Below are 21,802 nucleotides of genomic sequence, written 5' to 3' on the forward strand. Positions count from 1 at the left end.
TCCACCTCTGTACATTGTGTACATCTGGCCACTGCGGGAACTGCAAACAGGTGTTCTTGGGGGTACCAGGTGTCAGACCCCTACTGATCTTATATTGATGATTATCTAAAGCTGCATTTACACTGAAAGATTATCCTGAATGAGCATTCTTAAAGGGGTCTGCCCACTAGTGGGCATGGCCTCGCCCCATGCAAGTGTGTTGAGACGGCAACGCCCACTGAACATCCGCATCCACTACACGGCCACTCTCTCGATCCATACACTTGTATGGAACAAGGCCGCGCCCAATAGACGGCTTCTGCCAGGGAGGATACATATCGCATACATCTCCGCTGTTCCTGGCTCAAAAAAACGCGAATCGTCGCAGCACACAGTGCGTTGTTTTCTGGGGAGGATTTAAAAGTCTGCAGTCACACAGAGCGACTGCAGACTCTTCATTTTGGACCTGACAACCCCTTTAAGAATGCACATATCAAAATAATCTTTCAGTGTAAATATGATGCCGATCACCCGACGAACTAGGAAAAATGCTTGTGCATTGGGTGAAATGACCTTTTCTGTAGCGCAAGATATCATTGTTCTCGGCGGTGCATTGTCCAGTGTAAACAGAACTCGCACTGCCGAGAATAACTATAGAAAACTATTACAGATTGTTCAGTGCGCATCATTTACTGAGGTCTGCCTGTATAAAAGGCTATTAAAGGACCACTGATTAATAAATGCTTAGCTCACCAAGTCAGGTGGTATAAACTGACCCTAAGTCCTGGAAAATCTCTTTGATAAGGGTGTGCATACAGGACCTCCTCTATGTTTACTGCCTCGCTTTAAATTATAGTGATAATAAGTTTTTTTTATTCACAACGCATTTCAACACTGTAGTGGCATCTTTATCAAGTAAAAAAAATGTCTTTTGCCGGTATGGCATTGAAACACATTGTGAATAAAAAAATCCTTATTATCATCATCATTGTTGAAGGATTGATTTACTCCAGCAGTTCAGCCCACCTTTTGAGTTTGATCTAATATTTCCTGGAGGATTTGTTCACCGGCCACGGGGCAGCAGCAGCTGTTTTTCTTCAGGCCTTCATAGGAGTTGTGCCTGTCACAACTCTACCAGGTGAGCGTAACCAGCACTTACCCACTCTCCCTCAGTAGGATATCACCCTATTGTGCACTTCCTTCCCCTCATCTAGATTTATTCTCTTTAAGTTATGAGGTTTTTAGATTAGCCTAACATTACAATCATCAATATAGTCATATAACTCTATATCTAGGACCCCAGCGGTACTCAGCTCTAATGGTGCCAAAGTGAGGGAGTTGAGGCAGGGTTGTAGATATAGCGGGTGACTAGACCCTTGTTCCAGAGAGGCCAAAGGTCCTTGACCCCATAAGAGTACACAAGTGTTATAAATGGCACACGGTAGGTGTCTCCACCTATTTTGCATTGGGGCCCCTCGGCATTGGTAGTTAAGGAAGACCCACCAATGTACTGCAGAGTCCAAACAATATTATTTCCATGAAGAACAGAAACTGATATAACATAACTTACTGGCTCCAACTGTTAACATTGGTGGCTTCCATAGAACTTCAGCTGAGTGTGTTCCAAAGACCACCAACACATGTTCAGGAAATCCTGGCAGGGGAACGGGCTGCGTAGACTCTCCATATATTATCATGTTATTATAGTATGATGATGATGATGATGATGATGATGATGAATCTGCTACTTCACAGGTTACTAAATACTCATTGTAAAAGTAAGTATTCATTAAAAATTCTTCATACCACACAATGTCTCCATCTGTGAACATCAAAGAGTCACTGAAATAAAGAAAGCTTCTCATTCCCTTAAACGGAAGATTCTGTCTTAAGGTTTTTTCATCAGAGCCATCTAAGAAAACAGATATCAGGTAAAAATTATCCGGACTAACTCTCCGAGCATATACTATTCTCTTGGACTGGACGGTGAGGGTGAAATCCTGAATGTTGTTGTGTTTTACAATATGTTCTGTTATATTTGTCTCAATGGAAGGTTCAGGGAGAATCATTCTGTGAATACCGTCCTCCAGGAGAAGAAATAAATAGCTACAAGTAAAACAGAAGAATATTACCATTATACTATATCGTTACCACTACTATTACCAGAAAGTGATAATACATAGCCAACTTTATTGTAGCCCAAAACACAACACAGTAAAAGAAACAAATGTATAACAAATAAATATATAAGCACAGTCAAATAACAAATACCCGTTATATGGATCCACTGCGATCTTCTTGGGCGTCTGAACATCTAATGGAATAATAGCAGTAGAAGAACAGTTCCAAGAACTGCATCTATGTACCTACAATAAAGAAGCAAAAATATGCACATGACAAATACACACCCTGATATAGCAACACATATTAATTCTTCCATTTCTGATGCAAATGTCGTATTTAAATTACCTTACATTGCATGTTACTGTGATGTTTATGTTCATGTTAATTATTTCTACACATAGTAGATAAGTATTAGTTTTAAATGGGGTTTTCTATTTTTATTTTTTTATATTACACAGGCAGCTCTAATAAAAAATTTAAAAAAGCAAGCCGTACTTAACCCCTACCATTCCAGCATTGACTCTCCACTGTATGTCTGGAGCAGTGAATCACCAATGCAGCCACTGGGCTGTTGCAGGTAAGAAAAGTTCACTAGGTGGAAGGAAATTTAAAGTGGAAAATCCCTTTAAAGAGAAATTTCCCACAGAATACAAGCTCACACCAGATTTGCTGGTTCTTCTAGGAGCATAGAAAGTCTCCATTCATTAAAGAAATCTCTGGGAAATTTTGGGAGAGTGCTGTATCTGTTACCTATAGCAAATTGCCTCTTCGGAGAGGAAGAGGACTTGAACTCTAGTGCCACCTATTGGAAGAAGAGGCAATTTGCATATTTAATTTCCCAGAGGAGCATTGCATGCATTATAAGCCTCCTTACAATGGCATGTCATTCTCCACAAGGAGAAACGTTACCCCTTGTTATCTATAGCAACATGGGACTGAAATATTTCTGTAAATACAGGAAACAGCTATGCCCAAATTATCATATAATGTAGATATGGAGACAGTATAAAACCTATATATACAGTACAGACCAAAAGTTTGGACACACCATCTCATTTAAAGATTTTTGAGCATTTTCATGACTATGGAAATTGTACATTCACACTGAAGGCATCAAAACTATGAATTAACACATGTGGAATTATATACTTAACAAAAAAGTGTGAAACAACTGAAAATATGTCTTATGTTCTAGGTTCTTCAAAGTAGCCACCTTTTGCTTTGATGACTGCTTTGCACGCTCTTGGCATTCTCTTGATGAGCTTCAAGAGGTAGTCACCGGAAATGGTTTTCACTTCACAGGTGTGCCCTGTCAGGTTTAATAAGTGGGATTTCTTGCCTTATAAATGGGGTTGGGACCATCTGTTGTGTTGTGCAGAAGTCTGATGGATACACAGCTGATAGTCCTACTGAATAGACTGTTAGAATTTGTATTATGGCAAGAAAAAAGCAGCTAAGTAAAGAAAAACGAGTGGCCATCATTACTTTAAGAAATGAAGGTCAGTCAGTGCGAAAAATTGGGAAAACTTTGAAAGTGTCCCGAAGTGCAGTTGCAAAAACCATTAAGCACTACAAAGAAACTGGCTCACATGAGGACCGCACCAGGAAAGGAAGACCAAGAGTCACCTCTGCTTCTGAGGATAAGTTTATTCGACTCACCAGCCTCAGAAATCGCAGGTTAACAGCAGCTCAGATTAGAGACCAGGTCAATGCCACACAGAGTTCTAGCAGCAGATACATCTCTTCAACAATTGTTAAGAGGAGACTTTGTGCAGCAGGCCTTCATGGTAAAATAGCTGCTAGGAAACCACTGCTAAGGACAGGCAACAAGCAGAAGAGACTTGTTTGGGCTAAAGAACACAAGGAATGGACATTAGACCAGTGGAAATCTGTGCTTTGGTCTGATGAGTCCAAATTTGAGATCTTTGGTTCCGACGCAGAAAAAGTGAACTAATGGACTCTACATGCCTGGTTCCCACCGTGAAGCATGGAAGAGGTGTGATGGTGTGGGGGTGCTTTGCTGGTGACACTGTTGGGGATTTATTCAAAATTGAAGGCATACTGAACCAGCATGGCTACCACAGCATCTTGCAGTGGCATGCTATTCCATCCGGTTTGCGTTTAGTTGGACCATCATTTATTTTTCAACAGGACAATGACCCCAATCACACCTCCAGGCTGTGTAAGGTCTATTTGACCAAGAAGGAGAGTGATGGGGTGCTACGCCAGATGACCTGGCCTCCACAGTCACCAGACCTGAACCCAATCAAGATGGTTTGGGGTGAGATGGACTGCAAAGTGAAGGCAAAAGGGCCAACAAGTACTAAGCATCTCTGGGAACTCCTTCAAGGTTGTTGGAAGACCATTTCCGGTGACTACCTCTTGAAGCTCATCAAGAGAATACCAAGAGTGTGCAAAGCAGTCATCAAAGCAAAAGGTGGCTACTTTGAAGAACCTAGAATATAAGACATATTTTCAGTTATTTCACACTTTTTTGTTAAGTATATAATTCCACATGTGTTAATTCATAGTTTTGATGCCTTCAGTGTGAATGTACAATTTTCATAGTCATGAAAATACAGAAAAATCTTTAAATGAGAAGGTGTGTCCAAACTTTTGGTCTGTACTGTACACATGTACACCTGACACATACATACCTGATTATACATGATGAAATATAGCTTGTCCTGTAACCAATCTATAGATAAAGAAGTTATGGTCCCCTGGCCAATGTGAAATGTCTTCAGGTCTGATGTATCTGTCATGTTAGTGACTCCTTTCAACCAAATAGAATTTTCCTCTGAGAAATAGACTTCTTGTCCACGTACATTAACAGAGACACCTAAGTGGGTAAGGAAGAAAAAAGCATTTGAACATTAATTTTACCCCTTTAAGTCTACCATATTTTTCCCACAGGGCCCTGATGACTGACACACAGGGAAGTACGGTAGATACAACCAACATTAGTCAACAGGGTGTACTTTATTTAATGCCAGTCTGTGGTAAGCATATGTAGTGATACAGCCATGCAATTCCATACATGTAGCCATAAATTTTGTAGGACTGCTAATTGTGAATTTAGCCTTATCCATCTAATGCGGGGTTAATGGATTTTACTATATGTAAGCTCACATGTTGGCTATGAGTAGAGAAGGGGTGGAAGTGATATTGGCATACTATACCCACCATTAGGGGATTAGGGTTTTCGGTCCTTGTGTGGCACCTCAGGAGTTCGGTTGCCACAGTGGCATTGCCTCCCTCACAAGGGGTGATGCCATGCCTGGAAGCAAGGAGGTGTCCTCTAATCAGGTATACTAGCATGCAACACTTTTCTGGCTCCTGACCAGCAAGGGAAGCTCCTCCCCTTAGCAACTAGAATCTGGAGGCAGGGTTAGTTAGAGTTAGTGAGAGGAGTTGAAGTCAGGACGTCGACGAGGAAAGACCTAGGGAGTGGAGCTGCACGGCAGTTCACCCCAGAGACGAGCACAGAAGAACCGGACACCGGAGTCCGAGTTTGTGGGGCACTGAAGGCCCAGCAGCAGAAACCGGAGAGAAGGAGACTGCTGGTCTCCTGGCGCCATCAGAAGCCCGGAGGCTCAGCAGCACCATAGGGCCCAGCACCGCCACGTGGGAGCGACACTCCAGGAAGGCCGAGCTGCCTGCCATACGGGTGAGCACAAAAACGTTTTACTCAGGGACGAGGGCCGCAGCACAGCTATAAGCAGCAGGGCCAAAGAGATTAGCGCAAAGGGAAGGCGTACAACTTTACCTGGTGAGGTGGATTCCCAACTTGCTTCCAGGCCACCCAGACCTCTACTACCAGCTAGTACCCGTGCCTCGGTCAGCTTAACCACAGCAAGTAAAGATAAGAGGAAACCGCCATTAAGTTGTGGACTGGTTATTATCTGCGCCATCTCCTGCACTACACTGCACAGCAACATTTATAACATCACCACTTCCTGTCCTGGAGCTAAGCTCTGCCTGTGGAGAGCTGAACCAACTCTGCTGCGTCATCATCAGCTCCAGAGGATCTGCACCGCACCGGCGGCCCCATATAGCCGCATACCACAGGTGGCGTCACGAATATTATGTATATAAAACTTTAATTCCCCTTTTCTTTATTTCCCTTTTATTGACTGCCCTGGGAAACGGACCGGGTCACCGCCACTGTGACATCCCCCAGCATCGACCGGCCCGGCTACCGAGTACCCCACGGCCCAGGAGGCGCGTCATTTTTGGCGTCATGAACAGGATTCGAAGCCCGGTATAAACGGGTCCTGTGTGCCACAAAGACTGTGTATAACTGTATAAACTGCAGCCATTACTGTAGCTGTAATAGTGGGGAAGGACGTAGCCTTCCTTTGGCACTGAAGTAGTTAAAGAAAGTGTTCCCGAAGGTAACTAAGCACCAGGCGAGCTTAAGAGTAGAAATTACAATGAAGTCCAGCAGGGCCAGGAGGGCGGAGCAGGATTAAATAGGCAAAAAAGGTCATGTGACCAGCAAGATAGAAAAAACCTAACAGGAGAGTTCTAACAGTACCCCCTCTTCTATGAGGATCCTCCGGATCCCCTAGGCCCAGGCTTATCAGGAAACCTCTTGTGAAACGCTCTGACAAGTCTGGAAGCAGAAACATCATCCGCCCTCACCCATGAGTTATCCTCGGGTCCGAAACCCTTCCAAGCGACGAGATACTGCAAACTCCCTCTGTACGGTCTAGAATTTAGGATGCGGGAAATTTCGTATTCCCTGTCCACCACCGGAGGAACAGTGGCAGAGGCGTCTCCATCCGACACATAAGCTCTTTTCAACATAGAAACATGAAACACCGGATTAATCTTCCAGGAGGTAGGAACCTCCAACCTAACAGCAGATTGGTTAACTACCTGAAGCACCTTAAAGGGCCCTACAAACTTGGGACCCAATTTTTTAGAAGGAATCCTCAACCGCAGATTCTTAGAGGACAACCAAACCATGTCACCAATAGCAAACAAAACCTCTTGCCGTTTCCTATCAAAGTACCTCTTAGAATTTTAGTTAGCCTCCTGAAGATTACCACGCACATCCGTCCAAACTCTCTCCAAATCACCGGAAAAACTCTCCTCCTCAGGCACAGCCGATACCAATTTGGAGAATGACCCAAAAGACGGATGTCTCCCAGAACAACAAAAAAAAGGCGAACAACCAGCAGAAGAGGATGTATGGTTGTTAAGAGCAAACTCAGCAAGTGACAGAAACTCAGACCACCCCTCCTGATTGTCTGCCACAATACAACGCAAGAATTGCTCAACATCCTGATTCTTCCTTTCTGTCTGGCCATTAGACTCAGGATGATATCCGGATGAAAACGACAAATGAACTCCCAACCTGTCTCAAAAAGCACGCCAAAAACGAGCCACGAACTGAGGTCCCCTATCCGAAACAATGTCAATAGGAACGCCATGTAGTCTGACAATTTCTTTAACAAAGGCCTTAGCGAGTGTCTTAGCGCAGGGCAGTTTGATGAAAGGAACCAAGTGACACAACTTGCTAAAACGGTCCACGTCCACCCAGATGACTGTGAAACCCTCAGAGGGGGGAAGGTCAGTAATATAGTCCATAGCCAGATGTGTCCAAGGTGCACTAGGAACCTCCAGAGGGCAAAGCAACCCCACTGCAGGAGTATGTGAAGACTTAGATCTAGCACACACTGTACATTGACACACCCACTTAATGACTTCCTTCTGCCATCCAGGCCACCAAAAACTGCGACCCACAAGTCTCTTGGTCTCAGAAATTCCTGGATAACCTGCCAACCGAGACTCATGACACTCAACAAACAAATCTCTCCTAAAGGTCCTAGGCACAAACAACCTCCCATGGGGAGTGTTAGATGGGGCATTCTCCTGTGCTTTAAGAATCTCATGTTCCAAAACAGAGTCCAATGCAGCAATCACAACACCTTCTTGTAAAATGCTCCCCTCCTCCTCAGCACCGACCATGGGAGAAAAGCTGCGAGACAGAGCATCAGCTTTAACATTCTTGGGACCCGGGATGTAAGTAACAGAAAAATTAAACCGCGAGAAAAAAAGTGCCCACCTAGCCTGATGGGCATTCAAGCGCTTGGCAGCATCAAGATAGATCAGATTTTTATGATCAGTGAAAACCTGAATGTGAAATTCAGCACCTTCCAAGAGATGACGCCAGTGTTCAAATGCGAGTTTAATAGCCAGCAATTCCCGATTACCAATATCATAATTAAGTTCAGTCTCAGAAAATTTTTTTGAAAAAAAGCACAGGGATGTACTCCATCCTTGTTTTTCTGAGACAACACCGCACCGACCCCCACCGAAGAAGCATCAACCTCAACCAAAAACGGCTTAGTCACATCAGGCTGCATAAGGATGGGGGCAGAGCTGAACCTCTCCTTTAGAAACACAAAAGCTTCAATGGCCTCAGTAGTCCACTGAACCGCATTAGCACCTTTCCTGGTGAGATCGGTCAGTGGTTTGACAATAATAGAAAAATGTTTAATGAATTTTCTGTAATAATTGGCGAAACCCAAAAACCTCTGTATCGATTTCAAACCAATAGGCCTAGGCCATTCCTGAACCGCCTGAACCTTCACAGGGTCCATCTCAAAGCCCTCGCTGGAGATAATGTAGCCCAAAAAACTAATTCTCTGTACAGCGAACTCACATTTCTCCAGCTTAGAAAAAAGCGAATTGTCAATTAATAACTGTAATACCTCACGTACGCTCCGCCAATGAGACTCCAGATCTGGTGAATAAATCAAAATATCATCCAAATACACAACCACATTTTTGCCGATCAAAGGTCTAAGGATGTCATTAATAAGATTCTGAAAAAATGCTGGAGCATTGGTAAGACCAAAAGGCATAACCAGGTTCTCAAAATGACCCACAGGAGTGTTAAAAGCAGTCTTTCATTCATCACCCTCCTTCATGCGCAACAAATTGTATGCCCCCCGGAGATCAATTTTAGAGAACCACTTGGCCCCCACTAACTGGTTAAACAAATCAGGAATCAATGGCAGTGGGTAAGGATTGCGTACAGTAATTTTATTAATCTCACGAAACAAAAAAAAATCCAACAGCCACAGGAGACTTGGAAGGCCTAATGTGACCGGCGGCCAAGCTTGTCTGTATGTATTCCTCCAAAGGCTTTCTCTCAGGAATAGTAAAATTAAATAAACGACTTTTAGGAAGAGTCGCTCCAGGGACAAATTCAATGGTACAATCATAGACTCTATGGGGAGGCAAAATTTGTGACTCCTCCTCAGAAAAAACTCTCCAAAAATCCTGAATAGGTACAGGTAATTCCCCTTTTTCCACCGCAGCAATACATCCGTTACAACACTTGTCATAACACTTAGGGCTCCAGGACTTAATTTCATTGGTAGACCAATCCAGTACAGGATTGTGCAATTTTAACCAGGGTAAGCCCAAAATTACTGGAGAAGGCAAATTATTTAATACCATCAAATCCAAATTTTCTTGGTGAATACCATTAATAGTGAGGGGAAATTCACAGACCTTGCGAGTAACACTCTTCAAGGGGGAGCCATCGACAGAAACCACAGCAATAGGGGATGACAAAGGTTTGGGTTTTAATTTAAGTTTTTCCAAGAATCCCCCATCAATCACATTCAGAGTAGAACCACAATCCACAAATATCCGAAATTCAATTAATTCTTCCTGAGCAGCAGTAGTAGCAGAAAGAAATACCCCCTTAGTATTTAAATAGGCAATACGGGCGTAACTGACCTTTTTTTTTTATTTGTTCATACGAAGCACACAGTTCTTAATAAAATGGTCAGATTTCCCGCAATAAAAGCACAAACCTTCAGAAGATCTGCGGTCTTTTTCCTGAGAGCGGGGTGCCATCGCCCCAATCTCCATCGGCTCTCCAATGTCAGTACAGACCCTCTCAAGACTCGGAGCTGACATGGCAGAGGATTTACTCTCATTAACCATTGCACGCAGTCTCCTGTCCACCCGTATAGCTAATTGCATTGCCTCCTGCAAGTTTCCAGGTGTGGGATAAGCAATCAACAAATCCTTAACCCTTTCACCTAGCCCCGCAAGAAACAAACTTTTCAAAGCTGAATCGTTCCACCCCACCTGGGCAGACCACCGACGGAAGTGAGAACAATATTTTTCCACATTACCTGATCCCTGCCTCAAACGTCTCAATTCAATCTCAGCTGATGAGACACGATCAGGATCATCTTACAACAAACCCAAAGCAGAAAAAAAAACTATCCACTGATCTAAAGCATGGATCACTAGGTTGGAGAGAAAAGGCCCATCCCTGAGGTTCTTTGCGCAAAAGTGACATTATGAACCCTATGCGCTGTGATTCATCACCAGAGGATCTGGGTCTCAAACGAAAATACAACAAACAAGCATTTTTAAAGGAAAAAAATTCTTGTTGATCGCCAAAAAATAAATCAGGCAAACGTACCTTTGGCTCCACAAAATGTGCTCCAGAACAGCTACTCACGTGTTGTTGGAGCTCGGCCACCTCCAGAGAGAGTCCCTGCAGGCGTTGAGCCAAATCCTGAACCGACACCATGATGGAAACTGGAGGTCTTTCCTTAGAGATAATTTTGGACTGGACTTACTGTTATGATCTGCTACAAGCACTAAGGAAAGAAAGGAGATCTGTCCCTACAATAGAACTAAGCTTGATCCCTACAATGTAACAGGGAACCTGATCCTGCGATCAGACCCGCTAAAGTCCTCGGCTAGTCTGTACGAAGACCTATAGATGCAAGGGAGGGATCCCTACAAGAACTAGGGACTGGGATAAAGTTAGACACCTCCTAGCAGAGATTGCAGCAGTAAAAGACAAACACACAACATAGAACATAAAGGTCCGAAGACCTAGCTAAACTGACTGAGAAAGGTAACTAAGCACCAGGCGAGCTTAAGAGTAGAAATTACAATGAAGTTCAGCAAGGCCAGGAGGGCGGAGCAGGATTAAATAGGTAAAAAAGGTCATGTGACCAGCAAGATAGAAAAAACCTAACAGGAGAGTTCTAACAATACGTTCCTGAGAGGCTGACTGGAAGGGTCCAAAGCGGCACGGAGGAGTCGGTGGAGGCTTCCCAGACCCGGGGACGAGTCCTTGAGTTCCACATCCGTGAGGGGTACGGGTTCCTGGAAGAGGAGTGGACTGGGCATGAAGTGTTTGTTACCCGTGAGGTAATTAAGCGGGATTATCTGCCCGATCGTCTCCATAACCTGCGTGTAGGGGATATTGTGCACTTCGTGAAGTGCGAGTGTTCCAGAGGGTGGTACGCGGCTGCGCTCACCCGACCGTACGAATTTAAGGATGTCCTTGAGAAGGACGAGGAGGTCTTCCGACGAAGGGCCAAGAGAGAGGATCTGCAGCGCTGGGCTAGGGAAGCCCCTAAAGGATTCCTACCCCCTCCTAAGGCCGGTGTCCTGCTAGAGGACGAACCAAGGAAACGGCAGTGGGGGGAGATTGAAAGTGAAGAGGAGTAAGGCTTCATGAGCTGCAGGGGAGCCGACTCTCCCAGTGAGGCGCATGATGCTGACTCAGCAACAAAACACCCAGGAGGGGCTGAGGCAGTTGATCAGGGAACTGCCGGAAGATCTCAGGCTGGCGCCAGTAATGTGGTCCATAACTTTACAGTTACTAGCTATGGCCCTACCCAGGTTGGCTGAGGCAGTGCCACGTCCTCGAATGAGGACCCTGGGCCCAGCAGGTACCCTGACCAGCCTTGGAGGTGGAAGAAGCCACCTTCGTCTACAGCATGGGCCGCCATCATGAAGGAGTGGAGGGAGGCCAGAAGAAATGAGCTAGTTGGCTAAAAGGTCCGTTGACCTTTCATTTCTTCCTGTACTAGGATTCACCAGCTGTGGGTCTGCTTCTGGGACTGTTTCCCAATGGGAGCGGAGTGCCCCATGTTGAGTTAAAGTTGGAGAAGAGAAAAAGAAAAAAAACGGGGGACTGTTCCCCTACCTCCCAGACCAGGAAGGCCTTAAGCAGCATTAAGTTGTGTGCCCAAGAGAGCTGCTCTTTTTGTTTTTGATGTTATTTTTGTTGCGCTTGTTGTGCCTTTTTCTGCTGGAATTTGAAACACTGAGGCACACTGTGAGGATGTCTGTCCTCTAAATCTACGAGACTTGCGGCCTAGCGGGAAGAACCGGTGACCCCCGCTAGGGCCAAGAAGAAAGAGACTCACGGGGTGTTCCCTGTGGCCGTGTGCCTCAGAATGCAGTCTTCAAAGGAGATTGAGGTCTATTGGTGTGTGACCTGTCTTAAAAAAAATATGGACATGGACATTGTGTTTCCAGGGTCCTTACCAAGAAGGACCGGTATTGTTGAGCGGAGTCAAATGTTATGGCAATGGACTGTCCTGAATTGCAGTTCCGGGGCCCTTAACCCAGAAGGACCGGTCTCCCACCCAAGAAGAAGACTTCAGGACCAGTCTTGTACTAAAATATTTTAGTGATGTAGTAATGTGATATGATGTCATAAATACTGATCTGTATTGATTGTTTAGTGTGGTCGGGGAAGACCAACATTAAAGTGTGGGGGAATGTAATAATGGGGAAGGAAGTAGCCTTCCTTTCGCAATGAAATAGTTAAAGAAAGTGTTCCCGTAGTTAAACCTCTCTGGACTGTCGGAAGGCCAAGCTAAGGGGTTAGCATCAGTGGTCCAGTCAGTAGAGTAGAGGGGGAACTTAGTGCCCTGATCAAGCCTTGAGTGTTTATAGAGCTTGTTCCTGGCATCATTACTTGTGGACTGCAGTGCTTGTAATCAGCCACAAGATGCCACTGTTCTGGGTGCAGATGTCAGGTTGAGTTTGCCAGCAGTGTTACAGACAGTGATGGGGTTAATGTGTGATGACAGCCCACAGAGGGTGGGCACATCAGGAAAATCTCGGCTTAGTTTCCAGGAGCTGGAAGTGATGAGTGAGTAAGAGATAGGACAGTGAACTGTTCGGGCAGCCTGACTATATGGTGGCTGCTAGGGTAGACGGGAGCTCCATACCCTCAGACAGTGGGATCACCAGTGTAAAAGTCTCCCTACGCAAGAGTCCTGTTAGCCGACCAGAGAAACTCAGCAGAGGTATTGAGGACCCGGAGCACTTCTAGTCTGCAGGAAGCAGAGGAAGATAAATAGGACTCCAGGCTAAGACGTGGGGGAGATATTGGATCCGGAACACTGTTGGTATTGCAGAAGAGTCTCTTGGGCTAGAGATTAGAGTCACAGAGATGCTTCACTTAAAGAGGGAACCAGGGCTGAAGATGTTGCCAGCGCCTGTGAGGGAGATAATAACCTGTCGGGCCTTATCCATTATATTTGCCTGTAAATACTGTACATATTCCTCTTCCCCAAGTAAAGTCCAAGTTATGGTTAAGAACCTCGTGTCCTCTGAATTATTGCTGCCCTGGTCCCAGAAGAGAAATGCCTGGAGACAGCCGCGATCAGATGGTTTGAAGTAAGTGGCGAGCCCCACATACACAGCCACACATCAGAGGGAGGACACGAATTGTCTGTAGGGTGCCAGAGCGAGAGGGGGCTACAGCTCGCCCATGACTACCTCGCTGGGGCACCTTACATAGCACATGCGGAGTTAATGATATGTGAAGTGTCCCATCGTGGGCGGAGCCTCGGAAACTGTGCCAAAATAGGCCCCTCCCACTTGCATAGATTGTACCAGAGTTGTCTGTCACTCAGGCTGAAAGGTGCCAGCCTTCCTATTTGCATCAGACTGAGGGGGGAGATTGTCGCCTCCCCCTGCAGAGGGCTGTGTGATCTCATCCATCTAGCTGCTGCAGCTCTGGGAGGTGTGATCCCATCCATCCCATCCATCCCAGCTGCTGCAGCTCTCTGAATACAATACAAGTGTGAGAAGCTGTGCAGCAACAGTGCGGATTTGACCAGCAGAGCAGTCTCAGTGACCGGCTGTGCAAGGAGCGACGACATAAGCATCTGGAAAGGTGAGTCCTACCCTGGCAAGGGTGAACTAGGGGGGAAGAAAGATGCCCACCTTAGGAGAAGCTCCAACAGCGGGTGCTGCCGCAGTCCTCATAATGCCACTGTCTATGCCATACATCTCAGGAGCGGCTTGGTTACCACAATACTCAGGAGAGAGGGGGTGGTACGCGCTTGATGTACAGAAAGCAAGCACGGAGGACATGCCCCTGACTTCTGGTGTCGCTGACCCTGGCCATCCACAAGCAGCTTCTGCTCCGGCTGCAGCTAAGTACCCAGGAGACAGGGTCATCTACACCCATCACCATGGAGAACGTGGGTGGTATGCCCTCCATATATACAGGGTAGTGGAGGAGGGCATGCCCCTGTAGTTAGAGGCTGACAACCCGGCTGGGCCAGCCTACAGAGGACAGGTGTCTCCCAGGAGGGAGCACCACTATTGAATCTCGTTGTGAAAACTGTACTGTAAATAGTTACCAGGAAGGGTACATCCTTGTTGGAGAGAACTGATAAAAGTTAATGAGCAGTGTTGAGCGAGCATGCTCGACACTGCTCGGTACTCGCCCGAGCATCTCACTACTCGGGATGTTCGGCGAGCACCGAGCATTTTCGGGTGGGTTGTGGGCATTATATTGATTGGCTGGCCACACAGCGTCACCTCGAGTATTTAAAACCGGGCGCCGCCATCTTGGACACAGTCGCTCTGGATCAGACAGTGTAGGGAGAGTGCTGCTGAGCTAGAGAGATTTATACTGCGAAATAGGTAGTGTAGGGTCTCTAAAGCCTGCAAAATCAAACAAACAGTCCTTCTCAGGACTAATATCCATCCTAGATATCAGGCAGGCAGACTATATAGGAGACGCAGTGGTTATACCAACAAACACTGCATTACAGTCCTGTGTGCTGCTTCTCAAATTGCTAGACTTAGCTCCAGCTCTCAGGGGCCAGGAAAAATCCTTTTTTTTCATCTAAATCCTCTTTTTTTTCCTCAGTCAGACTGTACAAATACCCATCTTATTAACCTTTTGGTATCCCCCCCCCCAAAAAAAAAAAAATTGAGTGTGTCTGTGAGTGTTCAGACACAAATATATCTGTTTAAAAGAGTCTGGTTTTGGCCAGATAACTAGGAGTGTGGTTTTGCAGTTCCACGGTTCAAATCTCTGTATTATCCACTTTTTTTCCATTTTTCCATAAAAAAAACAGTTTGACTGTCTCACTGACTGTTCAGACGCAAATATATCTGTTTAAAAGATTCTGGTGTAGGTCAGAGAAATAGAACTGTGGTTTTCCTCTTCCACGGTTCAAATCTGGGTATAATCCACCTTTTTGCCTTTTTTACATAAAAAAAAACAGTTTGAGTGTCTCGCTGCCTGTTCAGACACAAATATATCTGTTTAAAAGATTCTGGTGTAGGCCAGAGAAATAGAACTGTGGTTTTCCTCTTCCACAGTTCAAATCTGGGTGTAATCCATCTTTTTTGCATAAAAAAAACAGTTTGAGTGTCTCGCCGACTGTTCAGACACAAATATATCTGTTTAAAAGATTCTGGTGTAGGCCAGAGAACTAGAACTGTGGTTTTCCTCTTCCACCATTCAAATCTGGGTGTAATCCATCTTTTTGCCTTTATTACATAAAAAAAAAAACAGTTTCAGTGTCTCGCTGACTGTTCAGACACAAATATATGTGTTTAAAAGATTCTGGTGTAGGCCAGAGAACTAGAACTGTGGTTTTACCTCTTCCACAGTTCAAATCTGGGTGTAATCCACCTTTTTGCATAAAAAAAACAGTTTGAGTGTCTCGCTGACTGTTCAGACACAAAAATATCTGTTTAAAAGATTCTTGTGTAGGCCAGAGAACTAGAACTGTGGTTTTCCTCTTCCACAGTTCAAATCTGGGTGTAATCCACCTTTTTGCATAAAAAAAACAGTTTCAGTGTCTCACTGACTGTTGAGACACAAATATATCTGTTTAAAAGATTCTGGTATAGAACTGTGGTTTTCCTCTTCCACGGTTGAAATCTGGGTGTAATCCACCTTTTTACCTTTTTTGCATTAAAAAAACAGTTTGAGTGTCTCGCTGACTGTTCAGACACAAATATATATGTTTAAAAGATTCTGGTGTAGGCCAGAGAACTAGAACCGTGGGTTTCCTCTTCCACGGTTCAAATCAGGGTGTAATCCACCTTTTTGCCTTTTTTACATAAAAAAAAATAGTTTGAGTGTCTCGCTGACTGTTCAGACTCAAATATATCTGTTTAAAAGATTCTGGTGTAGGCCAGAGAACTAGAACTGTGGTTTTCCTCTTCCACGGTTCAAATCAGGGTGTAATCCACCTTTTTGCCTTTTTTCCATAAAAAAAACAGTTTGAGTGTCTCGCTGACTGTTCAGACACAAATATATCTGTTTAAAAGATTCTGGTGTAGGCCAGAGAAATAGAACTGAGGTTTTCCTCTTCCATGGTTCTAATCTCCTTTTTATTACCCTTTTGCCACTGATAGTGCGAGTGTAAGCTATTTTACTTCATTTACAATGGGCAAGGCGCGTGGCAAGAGACGTGGAACTGGACGTTCTGGTGATGGTGCGTGCAGAGGATGGGGCTGTGGCCAAGGTGAAAATGTGCCACAACAAACAGCCACATCTTCTCGCTTCCAGTTCTTGACCGAATTACTAGGGAAGCACACAACAACACCAATATTGCCAACTGATCAGTGTGAACAGGTTATTAATTGGATAGCAGATAATACTTCCAGTCACCTGGGCACCACCACCTCCGGTCTGTCTTCCTCACGGTCAAGTCTTAGTAACCGTGAGTCTCGACCGCATACTCCTCCTCACCCTGATGCTCCTTCCTCCCATCATGCCAAGTGTCATCAGACAGCAACTGATCCCACAGTTGGACACTCTGAAGAGCTGTTCACTTGTCCATTTCCATATTTGGGCCCCTCGTCTGCTCCGCTTGAAGTGGTGGAAGAGGAGATTCCATGTAGCGATGGCCAAATATTTGAACAGCCACGGCCACAGGAAGGCGACGCTGGCAATTTGTCACAAGAGGTGGACGATGACGAGACACAATTGCCACGAAGTGAGGAGGAGGACCGTGGTGCGGAAGTGGAAGAGGAGGAGGTGGTGGATGATCTAGTAACTGACCCAACGTGGCAGGAGGACACGCAGAGCGAGGCCAGCAGCACACAGGGGGAGGGAGGCAGAGTACCCCAACGGGCAGGAAGAAACAGTCTGGTGGCCGCAGACAGAAGGCGGGCAACTCTTCCCCGTAACACCAACACGAGGGACGTTGCCAGTACAACCGGTAGGTCTTCCAGAGTCTGGAATTTTTTTAAAGACTCTGCTGATAACCCCAAAAAGGCCATTTGTACCACCTGCCAGGCCAGCATCAGCAGGGGTGACAAAACTACCAGCCTGACCACCACCAGCATGATCAGGCACATGTCAGCAAAGCAGCCGACTTTGTGGGGCGAGCCCTAGGGTCCACGACCAGTGTCAGCGGGTGTCACCACTGCTTCTTCCGCTGTTGTGCGTGTAAGAGAACCCCCTGTCCATACTGCATGCAAACATGCCCCTTCTCTCAGTCTTCACTTGTTATGGCAGTTTCTCAAGAAACAGCATCAACGACCACGTCCACATCCCACTGCAGCGTTCAATTGTCCATATCCCAGACCTTTGAACGAAAGCGCAAATTCGCAGCCAACGCCCCACAGGCCACAGTCCTAAATTCGCACATTTCACGACAGCTTGCGTTGGAAATGCTGCTTTTTAGGCTGATGGAGATGGAATCCTTCCGCAACCTTATGGCGGTGGCCGTCCCTCGGTACTCGGTCCCCAGCCGACACTATTTTGCCCGGTGTGCCATCCCCGCACTACACAAGCATGTGTCCCAAAACATCTGCCGTGCCCTCAACAACGCAGTTACTGGGAGAGTCCACCTGACAACGGACACGTGGACAAGTGCTTGTGGCCAGGGATGGTACATCTCCCTGACGGCACACTGGGTAAACATAGTGGAAGCTGGGACCCAGTCGGACCTTGGGACGGAACACATCCTCCCCACACCGAGGATTGCGGGCCCTATGTCAGTCAGAGTTGCCCCCACAGTGTACAGCTCCTGTGCATCATCCTCCTCCTCATGTTCAGCCTCCATCTCAGATATCACCACATCAGTTGCAAGCTGGAAGCACTGCAGTACTGCCTCAAACAAGGGAGAACAGGCTGTGCTGAAACTCATAAGCTTAGGTGATAAACCTCAAACTGCTTGTGAGTTGTGGACAGCTGTGAAAGAGCAGGCAGATCTGTGGCTGAGACCGCTGAACCTACATCCAGGCATGGTCGTGTGTGACAATGGCCGTAACCTGGTGGCGGCTCTGAGGCGAGGCGAGATCACACACGTACCATGCCTGGCTCATGTGCTTAACCTCGTGGTCCAGCGGTTTCTTAAATCGTACCCCGAGTTGCCAGATCTGCTCGTCAAAGTACGCCGCCTGTCAGCTCATTTTCGCAAGTCAGCTACAGCTTCCGCCGCCCTTGCTGTGTTGCAGCAGCGTTTGTAGTTTCCGGCACACCGACTGGTGTGTGATGTCCCCACACATTAGAACTCTACCCTCCACATGTTTCAAAGGATTTGTGAGCAGAAGAGAGCAGTTGTGGAGTACCAGCTGCAACAAGGCCGTCGAAATTCAGGTCAGACTCCACACATAAGACCTCAGGAGTGGACCTGGATGTCTGACATATGTACCATCCTGACAAACTTTGAGGAGTCCACCAAGATGGTGAGTGACGATGACGCCATCATTAACATCAGCATCCCACTTGTCTGTCTTCTGCAACGCTCTCTGCAGAGAATTAAAGAGGAGGCATTGCAGCCAGAGTATGATGAGATGGATCAAGAAGCCGTAGCGGGAGATTACACACAGCCCAGCCTCATCTCATCCCAACGTGCATTGGGGGACAATGAGGGAGAGGAGGAAGAACAGGAGCTGGTATCATGCGCTGTAGACGGTAGTACCTGTACAACTGTCATACCATCGGTTCAGCATGGGTGGCCTGAGAACAGGGGGGAGGAGGAGGAGGAGGAGTGCATGGTCAGTCATAATCTTGGTGAGGACACGGAAGTCTTGCCCGTTACCAGTTTGGCACACATGGCTGACTTTGTGTTACGCTGCCTTAACTGTGACCCTTGCGTTGTCAAAATGTTGGGTGACAGTCATTACTGGTTGGTGACACTTTTAGACCCCCGCTACAAGGAGAACTTTCACTCTCTTATTCCCGAGGTGAAGAGGTCTACAAAAATGGGGCAGTACCAGAAGGCCCTTGCTGCAGAACTGTTAAAAAAATTCCCATCTGAACACGCTAGCGGCAGAGGTCACAGTTCGTTGCCCAACCAAGGCGTACATGCGAGAGAGACGCAACTCCAATCCAGCAGAGGCAGGGGAACACTGTCAACGTTCTGGGACAGTTTTCTGAGACCCGCCCAGCTTACAGGCCCTGAGGCGCAGGGTACTCTCACAAGGAGTGGAAAGTTTCAAAAGATGGTGAGGGAGTACCTTGCCGACCGTACCAGCGTCCTCCGTGATTCCTCTGTACCTTTTAATTATTGGGTATCCAAGCTGGACACTTGGAATGAACTTGCTCTGTACGCCTTGGAGGTCCTGACCTGCCCTGCCGCTAGCGTGTTATCGGAGCGTGTTTTTAGTGCCGCTGGGGAATTGTAACTGATAAGCACACTCGCCTGTCAAGTGACAATGCTGACAAGCTGACCCTTATCAAAATGAACAAGGGCTGGATTGGGCCAGACTTCTCATCACCACCAAATGACAGCAGAGTAACATAAAGTCAAATCCACTGTGTTATTTCGGGAGGTGTATTCCCATGCACCACTTCACACCCACACATGCGTATACACTTCCTCATTTCGGCTGTATTTTGCTCTTCTCCTTATCCTCAGCCTCCACCACCACTATACCACCAGGGTGACCGTGGTCTGTGTTGCCAGCATTGCAAGTTCCTCTGTCCTAATTTTTGGCAGCTTTTGCTTGGAAGGCATAGGCAAAGACTATGGGAGACCCACTCCCCAATAATGGGAATAATGTTTTTAATATGCTGTACTGCATGGCTCTTGTAAGGGGAATTGCAAGTTCCTCTGTCCTAATTTTTGGCAGCTTTTGCTTGGAAGGCATAGGCAAAGACTATGGGAGACCCACTCCCCAATAATGGGAATAATGTTTTTAATATGCTGTACTGCATGGCTCTTGTAAGGGGCATTGCAAGTTCCTCCGTCCTAATTTTTGGCAGCTTTTGCTTGGAAGGCATAGGCAAAGACTATGGGAGACCCACTCCCCAATAATGGGAATAATATTTTTAATATGCTGTACTGCATGACTCTTGTAAGGGGCATTGCAAGTTCCTCCATCCTAATTTTTGGCAGCTTTTGCTTGGAAGGCATAGCCAAAGACTATGGGAGACCCACTCCCCAATAATGGGAATAATGTTTTTAATATGCTGTACTGCATGGCTCTTGTAAGGGGCATTAAAATTGTCTTGTTAAGCTACTGTGACCTCCATGTCTCTTCCAAGGGTCATTGATATTGTCTTTTTATTCCACTGGGACCTCCACGTCTCTTCCAAGGGGCATTGATATTGTCTTTTTATTCCACTGTGAGCTCCACGTCTCTTCCAAGGGGCATTAAAACGGTCTTGTTAAGCTACTGTGACCCCCACGTCTCTTCCAAGGGTCATTGATATTCTCTTTTTATTCCACTGTAACCTCCACCACTCTTCCAAGGGGCATTGATATTGTCTTCTTATTCCACTGGGACCTCCACCTCTCTTCCAAGGGGCATTGATATTGTCTTTTTATTCCACTGGCACCTCCATGTCTCTTCCAAGGGGCATTGATATTGTCTTTTTATTCCACTGGGACCTCCACGTCTCTTCCAAGGGGCATTAAAACAGTCTTGTTAAACCACTCTGAACTCCATGTCTCCTCCAAGGGGCATTAAAACCGTCTTGTTAAGCTACTTTGACCTCCATGTCTCTTCCAAGGGGCATTAAAACCGTCTTGTTAAGCTACTATGACCTCCACGTCTCTTCCAAGGGTCATTGATATTCTCTTTTTATTCCACAGTAACCTCCACCACTCTTCCAAGGGGCATTGATATTGTCTTCTTATTCCACTGGGACCTCCACCTCTCTTCCAAGGGGCATTGATATTGTCTTTTTATTCCACTGGGACCTCCACGTCTCTTCCAAGGGGCATTGATATTGTCTTTTTATTCCACTGGGACCTCCACATCTCTTCCAAGGGGCATTAAAACCGTCTTGTTAAACCACTCTGAACTCCATGTCTCTTCCAAGGGGCATTAAAACCGTCTTGTTAAGCTACTTTGACCTCCATGTCTCTTCCAAGGGGCATTAAAACTGTCTTGTTAAACCACTCTGAACTCCATGTCTCTTCCAAGGGGCATTAAAACCGTCTTGTTAAGCTACTGTGACCTCCACGTCTCTTCCAAGGGGCATTAAAACTGTCTTGTTAAACCACTCTGAACTCCATGTCTCTTCCAAGGGGCATTAAAACCGTCTTGTTAAACCACTCTGAACTCCACAGCTCTTCCAAGGGGCATTGAAATGTTGTTTTTAATTACCTCTAACCTCCACGACTCTTCCAACGGGCATTGCATTTCCTCCTAATTTTAGTCAGCTTTTGCTTTTCAATGC

At 46.0% G+C, this 21,802-nt stretch overlaps 1 protein-coding gene across 3 annotated transcripts in view; it reads right to left on the bottom strand.

The window, feature by feature from the left end:
- ROS1 (ROS proto-oncogene 1, receptor tyrosine kinase) overlaps window positions 1-21,802 on the bottom strand; it is a 422,859-nt gene that overhangs the window by 303,401 nt on the left and 97,656 nt on the right. For all 3 annotated transcript variants that reach the window (XR_012318445.1, XM_073675912.1, XM_073675911.1), the window contains 3 exons: window positions 4,761-4,945; window positions 2,251-2,345; window positions 1,550-2,085 (listed from right to left, as the gene is read on the bottom strand). Coding sequence is in view for 2 of the 3 variants with exons in the window: in XM_073675912.1 (XP_073532013.1) it covers window positions 1,550-2,085; window positions 2,251-2,345; window positions 4,761-4,945 (816 nt within the window). In the remaining variant the exon portion in view is untranslated. The remainder of the gene's footprint in view (window positions 1-1,549; window positions 2,086-2,250; window positions 2,346-4,760; window positions 4,946-21,802) is intronic.

This window comes from Phyllobates terribilis, unplaced genomic scaffold (assembly GCF_046119375.1).
Source record: "Phyllobates terribilis strain yellow unplaced genomic scaffold, ASM4611937v1 Scaffold_3__8_contigs__length_932513732, whole genome shotgun sequence".
Taxonomy (NCBI): Eukaryota; Metazoa; Chordata; class Amphibia; order Anura; family Dendrobatidae; genus Phyllobates; species Phyllobates terribilis.